General features: G+C 45.0%; 1 protein-coding gene across 1 annotated transcript in view; it reads left to right on the top strand.

Moving 5' to 3' along the window:
- The window catches only part of LOC119413713 (golgin subfamily A member 1), a 52,676-nt gene that overhangs the window by 17,861 nt on the left and 23,110 nt on the right, over positions 1-11,705 (top strand). Inside the window, exons 3-4 of the mRNA XM_037680767.1 lie at positions 5,652-5,749; positions 5,833-5,865. Coding sequence (XP_037536695.1) covers positions 5,652-5,749; positions 5,833-5,865 — 131 coding nt within the window. The remainder of the gene's footprint in view (positions 1-5,651; positions 5,750-5,832; positions 5,866-11,705) is intronic.

Genomic DNA, 11,705 nt, shown 5'->3' on the forward strand with positions numbered 1-11,705 from the left:
CTGAACCGAGCTCAGGAGGAGGGACTGACAGCTCCTCTATCCCAAGTGCGTGAACACATCATGGTTCCCAGTCCTACGACGGTTATCGGGGCGCTCGTGGAACCTGCCGTGGAGGGAGGTCGCTCTCCTCCAGGTGGGAGGAGCGATCAGGAGTTAATCACAATAGGCCAGAACCTGTGGTCTGGCCGTTGTGCAGATCCTTTTGAGAGGATGGATCTCTCTCAAGATGTAGTGCGTACGATTCAGGATTCTTTCCATCTTCTCTGTCCTGTGCGGGCGTTTACGTGTTACAGTATTTTATCAGTTATGTATAGGGCTCAAAATAACACATTACCATTAAATATCCAAAGAAATTTTGTTAAAAGACAAAGTTGTTATAATCTTAAGGGGATAGAGATATTTGTCAAACCAAAATTCAGAACTAGTCTGAAGGGAAGGTCTACCTCAATCCAAGGAGTTGGATTGTGGAATGTTCTAGAGAGTGATGTGAAAAATGTCAAGTCAATGTGTACATTTAAGAAAAAGATCAAAGCTGAATTGTTAAAAAAGTATATATGAAGTAGCTTAGTGTGTTTTGTATTAGAATTAGAAAAATTAGAAAGTTATTCATTTTGTTCTGTTACTTGAAAATTATTGTGATTGAAATAATTGTTTGAAAAAAGGGGCAGATATAATAAGATTTTTTCTTCTTTCTGCTGCCTTTCATTTTAAATCTTTTGAATCTTTTTTATATTGTTATGGAATTGTTTTGTACTTTTTTAAAATGAATAAACTTTATACCATACCATACATAGCGTGCACAGCTGCAATGCGTCAAACCTAACATTTGTTTGTGCGTTATAGAGATGCACCTGCAGGTCACCCGTTATCCACCCAGCGCCTGTCACACTGGCCGTGTGAGGCCATTTCTGAAGCCTACAAAGCATCAGATTTAGAGCCTCCTGTCAACCTCAGGGCGCACTCGATCAGAGGTATCGCATCTTCGACTGCCTTGCATAATGGTATGACAATGCAGGACATTAGCACTGCGGCCGCGTGGTCAACACCCTGCTCATTCATTCGCTTTTATCTACGTGATGTGACGGCTCATTCCATGACACATTCTGTCCTTAGTGTTTTAACAGAATGATTATTGTCGTTTCATGGAACTCTGTTTAACTCACATCTATCTGCATGCATTACAGTGTGAGATGTTGTTATCAGTCACAAGTTGTGACTGTTATTTGGTTCTGTTGTCACTAATCAGTTCATGACTATTGTTACCAATCAGTTCATTTGATTAATAATCAGCTCTCCTGTTATTATTAATCTGTTCATACTGTTCAGCCGTAAACCAGTTGGTTCATGGCTACTTTCAGCATTTGTCCCTCCCCGTTGAAAGTTTTCCGGGGCGTTCATGCATTCAGAACGCATAGTTACACTACATGCGTCTGTGCATGGTACACATAATTACGCAATGCGTAATTACGCACATGGGAGCTGAGTGACAAGACGTTTTTTGGGAAAGCTTCTGCTTCATACGGTGTTCGAATGGACCCAGTGAGGCGAGGACCACATCTGCTTCGCCCTTAACCCATCAGCAACCGCCTTAAAGGGCGAAGCCTATATGAAATAGAACGTTGGTTACGTACTGTAACCCCAGATTCTATGAGTATAGGCTTTAAGCATTGGGCCTCACTGGCTCCTAAATGGCTGAAGAAAAAGCTATTTGGGAGCCAATTACCTGCTCTTAGCGTAATTTATACAGACTGGGTGGGGCCCACACAGCAGGTGGGCTTGGACTAAACTTTTCAGTGTAATGCTTTGCATATCGGGATAAAACCCATCAGCAACAGCCTTAAAGAGCTACGCCTATACTCATAGAATCTGGGGTTACAGTACGTAACCAACGTTTATTTTAGTATTTATATACAAGTAACGGTGTTTTATAAACTCTTCCCACACTCTTGCAATGTTCCTAACAATTTTTTAAATTCTTAAACCTTTTAAAAAATATTAATCTATATGTCCTGATGCATGCTCAACAATCCAGGTAGAAACATCTAAAAAAGTTAAATCTGGTCCTCTGGACATTCAAAAACATTTTGTTTTTGTTTTTTTTTAATCTAAATGGGTACTCACCAGAGAAGATGAAGAAGAGATGGAGATGAAGAATTAGCTGTCCAGTGATGATGATGAAGGTGATGAAGATGAGATGAAACCAGGTGTTTTGGCTTCATCCTACATATTAAAAGTGTGAGATGGCATCCTCTTCCAGAACAGGCATGTTGCGTCCACGTTAAAACCTTTTTCAGACCTGTAGACCCCTCGGTGATCAGATCTTTGAACTCATGTTAACAAACACCTCAGCTCCTGCTGGATCAGCGGACGCAGCCTCTCTGTGCAGAGAAACACTTTTTAATCCAAATCCTTCCCCACTCCTCATTTACATCGCCATGTCTCTTCCTCCGTGCTGCTTGCTAACAGATGATAAAACGGTAAAGTTGTTTCACCTTTGGTGTTGGTATCAAAAGTGGTGTTGTTTTCTTCTTCTGCAGTCATTAATCCACGAGACCACTGCAGCTTGCACAAATATGCTGTGAGCGGCCGGCAACAGCCGCTCTTAAAGTTTGTCCAGAAGTTGCACTTTCTCTTTAATCGACAGCATCTTCCACTGGCGTGTCTGTTCGCCACCGGAAACGTTTGAAAACAAACGTTTGGGAGCTGTCCAGTTGAGAAATAGAGATGAATAAACCCCAGTGCTAAGTGTGTTAGCGACCGTCTGCTAGTGTCACAGCCAGTCAGCGGCCGAGTTACTAAGTATTTTGGTTACAAAGCATTTCTGACATTTGGGTTCGCTGCCAGAGACTTTTGAACGCACAGAATGTTTAGAAAACATAACTCGTAGTAACACTTTAAGTTTAGTTGAAAAAGAGCGATGGTAACCAGACGGTCACAGCCAATCGGTGCCCGGGTCACCGGGTCAACGCTCTATTTCTTAGAGAAATGTCCTCACATGATTTACACGTTTTTTTTAAATCTTATGTTTGTAAAGTTTAATTTTCTTTAAAAACGACAACAACAACAAAAAAGCTTATCCATGTGGCATGAATTAAATTTTACTCTTGAAAGGCCGGTTCAGCAGTTGAGCCGTCATTTCTAATCTGAGCCCTAAGCCCGGCCCCACCCGACATAAATTTAGGGCGGGCCATGATAATGTGCTGGACGGGTGAGCCAGGTCAGTGTCTGGCTTTTAATTGGGTCAGGATCAGCCACGATCCAGTTATATGATAACATGGCCTGCCATACAATCACCAGCTGCGCGCGGCCATTTCACCGCGAGCTGACCGGTCTTAAGAGGTCAAAAGTTCAGTTAAGCTTCAGATGGGACTATACTGCCAGGAAGTGATCCATCACCCAAATGGATGTTCATTCAGCTGCTGCACCCAGCGGACGTGCGCGCCCGATGACCCAAACAGGTGAGATCTCAAAGCAGAGGTGTCGGAGCGTTCCGTGAATAATGCAGAATGCAGCAGATACAGGGTTTAAATGTTATTTTACGGCCATGAAAGCACAAACACCCCCTCAGCTCCGATCTTCTGCCCCTTGATTCAGCCACACATCTCCGATTGTTAATAACTAATTAAAAATGTCGGGTTTTTTCCAGGTTCGGACCTATAATTACTGTTAATTTGTTGGGTCGGTTGGGGTTTGAAAATGATGACTGTGGGCTGGGTCCGGGTCGGATAGGACTTTTTGGAGCCGAATGCAACTTTATTCAGCAGTCATGACTTCACTTTGCAAAAGTACTGTTTGGCAGAAAACGGTGCCCAGAAGCACTACAGTACAGCACAGCAATGACTCAAGGGCAATGTAGTCCTTATGAGTGGTGATTACAGTACAGTGAAGGCTGAATGAGAGAAAACTACATAATTGTCAGAATTATTATTTTTTGTCATTAACTTTTTCACATCCACATGGGTGCAGTGATATTAAATGGAATGGTAAATGGACTGTACTTATTTAGCTCCTTTCTATCTGATCAAGACACTCAAAGCTCTTTACAACAATCTGTGCCTCATTTACCCATTCATACAGCTCTATACTAGATCTGTACAGAGAATAATCAGAGCTTTGTCACATTCATACACCGATGGGACACACATCAGAGACAATGAGAGGTTCAGTGTCTTGCCCAGGGACACTATGGCATGTGACCGCTGGTGGAATCAAACCCCAACTCTTGGATTGGAGGACGATGGCTCTAACCACTCAGGCACAGCCGCCCCACAAAGGATGAAATCTGGACACTTACTGGGCCTTTGCTTGATTTTACTTTCTTTGGGATTGTTGTTCTGTTGCTTCTGGACCCAGTTTAGCCCAAGCTTCTGGTTTTAAAACACTCTGGTCTACAGAGGAGTTCATGGTTGACGCAGGGACAGCAAGGTGCCCCTGTTCTGTAGCTGCAACCCCCCCCCCCCCCCTCCCCGACCATTAGCCCCCAACACCATGCGTCATAAGAGGTTGTTTGTGGCATTATAGTTTCATATTTAGAAAAGGATTTCTCCTAGCATCTATTGATGGACTAAAGGTACACTTGGCTTTCACCACCTGTTTTCCACATTTGGCTTAAATTTAGCCAATAAATTATGTTAAATATTCTTGTATCTACCTAATTTTAAGCTTTGATGGGGCCTTTTCTTTTGACTTTGTGTGAAGTTTTAGACTTTTATAAAGAGTATACATTTTACTGAGTGGATTTTCTTGTATATAACTCGACCCGTTTTTTGCTCTCTAAATGAAAAACCAAATTACTATGAATCATTCAGTTGTTCTTTATGTTTGGCTTTAGATTTTCATTCATTATAAAAGTGATCAGTTGATTATTATTTTTTTATCCATTCTGTCTTTGCCTTGGTTACTAATAATTTTGTAATAAGTTTTGTTTTTTTGGTTGGTGTTATTTGTGTCACTGCACAGATCATATGATACAAGAGTGAAACTTGATCATTAGTTGGTAATTAAAGTTCATCTTAGTTTAATGAATAAATTATTATTAATAATAATAACCCAATCATTGCTTGTAAAACAAGAGTTTTGGGACAAGAACAGAGAAATATTTAAAGCAGCTAAAACTTAGAAAACAAAAAGTTGGTCTGTTAAATATAAAAAAATATTGGAAGCACGTCCCATGGAGGTAATGAAGTGTGTTTAACTCCCCGAGGATTAATCACTCTTGTTTAGTTGAATTCCCACAATCCTTCACTCTAGTTAGGATGAGATTGATGCAGACCACCATGCCTCCCTGTCCCAGTTCTAATGAACGCTACTGTCTGCACATGGATTCCATGGAAACGTTAGCTTTTTGTTAGAAAAATATGATGTTTAGGGACTTTTGTTTCAATCTTCGTTAAATTTACTTTGGAATGCTGTCTTTGTACTCTGCGTAGATTCTGCCATATCAGCTTCACTGCATTTTGTTTCATCATTGCTTGCCATGCATCGCTTGTCTTTGCCTGTTTTTGCTCCTAGGATGAACGCTCACTAATCTTTTCACAGCTACTAACAACAACGCTTCTGTCAGTGCAGGTTAATCTGTCTACTTTTATTTGTATACAGAATTTTCTGTGTGATTTCCTTCCTCGTTGTTCTCCCTGTCTTTCACTACACAGCGTCTATAAAGAAACTTCAGGAGCAGAATGAGTCTCATCAGGTCAGCAGAGCTAAAATGGCCGAGGGCATGTCTTTAGCTCTGGAGAAGAAGGACCAGGTAAATGTTGCTCTCTCTCTTTTGCCTGTTATTCAGTGTTGAGTTGTAGGCCATGTTCTAACCGTGTTTCTTCGTTTTTACAGGAATGGATGGAAAAGATGGCTGGTTTAGAAGAAGTAAGTTCTCAAATTTTTCTTTGTGTTGTGCATGTTTATTAAACTAAGACTAGATATCTAAAATAATTTGACACAACACATTTCAACCATTTGTAAGTTTATTTTAAGCCTTTGAACTCCTGACCAGTGGTTCAGATGAATTTTAGTGTATTTAATTTACTTTAGATTTCTTCTTTAGCTGTGTCAGTGACGTGCGGTGAGCTGTGTGACAGGTGAGGCACTGACTGTCTGGAATCGGATGCTCACATACAGGTCCTTCTCAAAAAATTAGCATATTGTGATAAAGGTCATTATTTTCCATAATGTAATGATAAAAATGAAACTTTCATATATTTCAGATTCATTGCACACCAACTGAAATATTTCAGGTCTTTAATTGTTTTAATACTGATGATAATGGCATACAGCTCATGAAAACCCAAAATGCCCGTCCCAAAAAATTAGCATATCATGAAAAGGTTCTCTAAACAAGCTATTAACCTAACCATCTGAATCAACGACGTAACTCTAAACACCTGCAAAAGATTCCTGAGGCTTTTAAAAACTCCCAGCCTTGTTCATTACTCAAAACCGCAATCATGGGTAAGACTGCCGACCTGACTGCTGTCCAGAAGGCCATCATTGACACCCTCAAGCAAGAGGGTAAGACTCGGAAAGAAATTGCTGAACGAATAGGCTGTTCCCAGAGTGCTGTATCAAGGCACCTCAGTGGGAAGTCTGTGGGAAGGGAAAAGTGTGGCAGAAAACGCTGCACAACGAGAAGAGGTGACCGGACCCTGAGGAGGATTGTGGAGAAGGGCCAATTCCAGACCTTGGGGGACCTGCGGAAGCAGTGGACTGAGTCTGGAGTAGAAACATCCAGAGCCACCGTGCACAGGCGTGTGCAGGAAATGGGCTACAGGTGCCACATTCCCCAGGTCAAGCCACTTTTGAACCAGAAACAGCGGCAGAAGCGCCTGACCTGGGCTACAGAGAAGCCGCACTGGACTGTTGCTCAGTGGTCCAAAGTACTTTTTTCGGATGAAAGCAAATTTTGCATGTCATTCGGAAATCAAGGTGCCAGAGTCTGGAGGAAGACTGGGGAGAAGGAAATGCCAAAATGCCAGAAGTCCAGTGTGAAGCACCCACAGTCAGTGATGGTCTGGGGTGCCATGTCAGCTGCTGGTGTTGGTCCACTGTGTTTTATCAAGGGCATGGTCAATGCAGCTAGCTATCAGGAGATTTTGGAGCACTTCATGCTTCCATCTGCTGAAAAGCTTTATGGAGATGAAGATTTCATTTTTCAGCACGACCTGGCACCTGCTCACAGTGCCAAAACCACTGGTAAATGGTTTACTGACCATGGTATTACTGTGCTCAATTGGCCTGCCAACTCTCCTGACCTGAACCCCATAGAAAACCTGTGGGATATTGTGAAGAGAAAGTTGAGAGACGCAAGACCCAACACTCTGGATGAGCTTAAGGCCGCTATCGAAGCATCCTGGGCCTCCATAACACCTCAGCAGTGCCACAGGCTGATTGCCTCCATGCCACGCCGCATTGAAGCAGTCATTCATGCAAAAGGATTCCCGACCAAGTATTGAGTGCATAACTGAACATGATTATTTGAAGGTTGGCGTTTTTTGTATTAAAAACACTTGTCTTTCATTGGCGGGATGAAATATGCTAATTTTTTGGGACATGCATTTTGGGTTTTCATGAGCTGTATGCCATAATCATCAGTATTAAAACAATTAAAACCTGAAATATTTCAGTTGGTGTGCAATGAATCTGAAATATATGAAAGTTTCATTTTTATCATTACATTATGGAAAATAATGACCTTTATCACAATATGCTAATTTTTTGAGAAGGACCTGTATATGAACCCAAGATAGAAGCTGATATTTCAATTTAGCCTTTTTTCTTTTGCAAAGGCATCTAATTATGCTTTTAAAAACTCCATACTATTCAACAGTGATGGCAAGAAAAACAAACTATTTAATGTAATGTCAAAATATTTTTTTGGGGGGTCCTCTCATTTTAAATAAATTTTGAAAAACGTGTACCAGTATTATCTTACCTTTATTTTAAGATTAAATCCATGCACCTGTCCTTCTCTACAAATATCTCTGTTACTCTGTTGTAAAACTTTTCGTGGTTTGCCTTCATTTTTAAAAGTTTGGTTGCTTTAATGGAGGTATTTGCCAAGGAGGAGTCTTTAATGCCTTCTTTTTCGACTGAAAATCAAGTATAGAAAAATCCTTTAGTTTTATTTCTTATAGGCTTCGCCCTTTAAGAGCTGTTGCTTAGTCAGTTTTATCCCGTCATGCGAAGCATTACACTGAAAAGTTTAGTCCACGCCCACCTGCTGTGTGGGCCCCACCCGGTCCGTATAAGTTACGTTGAGAGCGGGTAATTGGCTCCCCAGTTTTCTTCAGCAATCTAATAGCACTGACTTTCAACAAGATGTCCAGCTCCAACACCATCCACTTGTGTCCGTCCTGCAAGACCGGCTACTTGCTCAGTTTTGACCGGCACGACACCTGCGAAGGATGCCTGGGTCCCCGCCACATCGCCCGCGCTTCCTCCTGCTGCCTCTGTGACGACCTTCTTCCGGAGGAAAGGCAGAGGAGAGCAGCCTTGTTTAAGGCTAACCTCGAGGACTGCCTGTCCGTGGCAGGAGACTGATCGCTGAACAATGCGATCGACTTCTTCGTCGCCGGCTCTCGGAGCGAATCGGATGGTTCCTCTGGGACAGGCGACATCAGCAGCAGCCCTGATGCTTGCTCCGTCCCGGAGAGCGTAATGTTGGAACGAGGGGGGCCGAGCGGATGCTCAACCCCTCCGGGCTTTCCTGCCTCAACGGCCACATCGCTCCCTGCCGTCGGTACCCTCCTCTCAGAGCTGCCTGACATTATCCGGGAAGCTGCTGACATGAAGGGACTTTCTGTCCCTCTCCTCCCCCCGCCCAGATCGGATGATCTAGCGGGAAGGTTTGGCTCCACTCCGGCTTGCCGTCCTGATCCCATCTGGCCTCAGTTTCCAGCGGTGGCGTCCTATTGGAACGAGGCCGCGGCCGGTCCTAGTAAATTGAGAGCGCCCGTCTCCACTTTCGCTCCCATCACCAGAGTGGAGGGGTTCACCGAGTGGAACTTTCCCTCAGTACCCCCCCGGAGCCGAGCCTGGCGGAAGCTTTCGGAGTGAAGCTGTCCAGGTTGGAGCAGTGTCCCGTCCCTCCTGGGAAACATGACCAGACGGTGACCACGCTCTCCAATCGAGCTCACCAGTGTGCGTTTCAGGCAGCCGCAGCAAACAACGTGGCGCTGTTGGCATACAGCGTGTCCAAGAGGCTGGAGGCCGCAGATCTGCCTGAGGAAACGAAGAGCTCCCTTTGCAAGGCATCTGACGCCATTCTCAACATGTGCGCCTCTTCTGCGGTCTGCCTATCCAGAATTGCAGCGTGGATGACAATGATTCAGTGGTCCACCTGGCTTCGTCATTCTCCTTCTCTGCTGGAAAAACTGCACAGAGACCTGATGGAGGGCCCAATCACGGCAGACGCGCTGTTCGGGAGCAGTTTCAAGGCCATGTTGGAAAACTTCAAAAAGTCGGAGGAGGTGTCAGAGACTGTGCGCCACCTCAAGAAGTCGCACGGCTCATCCCGCCCCCCGGCCCGCTGGAGGGATCGTCGTGAGCAGAGACGGCAACAACGACGTTCCATGGCCGCGGCAGCGTCGTCTCGCTCAGTTCCACCGCCAGCCCCGCCCGTCAGAGACCAGCCCTCTTCATCCCGGCAACCGGCAGTTCAGCGTTTTCCCAGAGATCGCCAACAGGTGTCATCCTGGGCCAACAAATCACAGAGCTCACAGGGGAAAAGATTAAAAAAATGACGGTTTGCGGAGGGTGTGTATAAAAATGACACTAGTGTTGAAATAAAACATGAACATCATTCAATGATGAAAGTGTCTGTTTTTAGCCAGTCTGTAAGCTCGGATGAACTCACATCAGCTGCGCACACATCCTCCACACAAAACGAGCCGGTGTCCTGAAAAAAAGGGTTTTCAAAATCACAGTTTCTCCAAAACGAGACGGGACGCTCGCATGACACAACAGTCGTAAGCGAAGTAACTCGTTTTCAGCCCGAGCTGCACAATCCTCACCGAAGTGGTGTCAAACGCACACTCGCGAGATGCGAACAGCCTTCACCCAAACGGCGCCGCGTTGATGAAGGCGTTCACACAGCTCCCCGGCTTTCACTGGCTCACATCGGGATGAATGTGAGGCCGCAAGACAGGTCTGGTGAGAGACCTCGCTCTCAGCGAGAGCGACACGCGCGTCCCACCAAAGAAAACACGTGCTCCTGTGGGGCTCGCAGCCTTCACTCAAGCGGCAGGGCGTGGATGAAGTCGCGCACACTACTTCTCAGCGCTTGCCCGATCATGTCAGCATAGATGCGAGATCGCAAAGCAAGTGCAGTGCAGGACCCTGCTCACGGCAGGAGCGACACGCATTTCACAGCAGTGGTGTCAAATGCGCGCCCCCGTGGCGTCATCAGTTTTCACACACACCTCCTCAACACACGCCGGTCCACATAGACATGAATGTGGACCCGCGGTCCGAGCGCAGCACACAGGCGCGCTCAGAGCCCTTTCGAGGAAGCCTCACCTTGGGTCACGCGGAACACATTCCCACGACACATGACGGCGGTCGAGGCGGTGGACTGAATGACATCCGTACAAAACATGATGCATCACCTAAATGCGCGCCCACTCCACGAATGATAAGCGGAGTGGCTGCGAACATGCTCACCAGACACATGGATGACCAGGTTGTTAAGCAGGGGTTACACGCTGCAATTTGCAACCCGACCCCCTCCGTTTGGAGGATTTTTAGAGATTGTCCTGTCATCACCAGACCAAGTCTCATTCCTAAATGCAGAAGTCCAAGAACTTCTGGTAAAAGAGGTGATCTCCAGGGTTCCTGATAGAGAAGAAAACAGGTTTTTACTTGCTTCCTGGTTCTCAAACGGACCAGAAGAACGAGACCGATTTTGAATGTCAGTTTTCAACAAGGCGATCATGGACAGACCGTTTCATATGTTGACAACCAAACAACTGTTGGACAACAGGCAGAGAAACGACTGGTTTGTTTCCATCGACCTGAAAGACGCCTACTTCCACGTACCGATCATCCCAAAGCACAGAAAATTTCTGCACTTCTCCTTTCAAGGGATGAAGTATCTGTACAACAGGCTGCTGTTCGGGTATTCCCTCGCGCCTCGTACGTTCTCAAAGTGTGTGGAGACGGCCCTGCAACCGTTACACAGAGCAGGGATGAGAGTTTTGTTTTACCTGGATGACCTGCTGCTGCTGTCATGCTCCAGATGGGAAGCAGCGATGCAGGCTCAGGTGTTAACATCACACCTGTTAAATCTGGGCTTCACCATAAATTGGAAGAAAAGTTTGATTCTCCCGGCCCAGACAATTGTTTATCTGGGAGAGGAGCTAAACTCGACCACCATGTGGGCTCGTTTATCACAAACGAGAATGGACACTCTAAAAGACCAGCTCTGCCACGTAAGACCTGGCAGAGTGGTAACAGCTGTTTCTGTCATGAAACTGTTAGGAACGATATCGTCGGCTCACACAATGGTCCCGCTGGTTTTACTACACATGAGACGCCTCCAGAGGTGGTTTTGCGCGTCTGCGCGTGGATCCAGTAAAACAAAAGAGATGGATACACAAAGTTTGTTTTCTCAGTCATCCAGGTATATAACAACAAAAAAGGTTGAATCATGTCATCTGGACTTCGTTTTTTTTTGTTAAAAAGAAACGTTTCGCCCCTCATCCAAGAAGCTT

This window comes from Nematolebias whitei, chromosome 8 (genome assembly GCF_014905685.2).
Source record: "Nematolebias whitei isolate Nwh7 chromosome 8, NemWhi1, whole genome shotgun sequence".
NCBI lineage: Eukaryota > Metazoa > Chordata > Actinopteri > Cyprinodontiformes > Rivulidae > Nematolebias > Nematolebias whitei.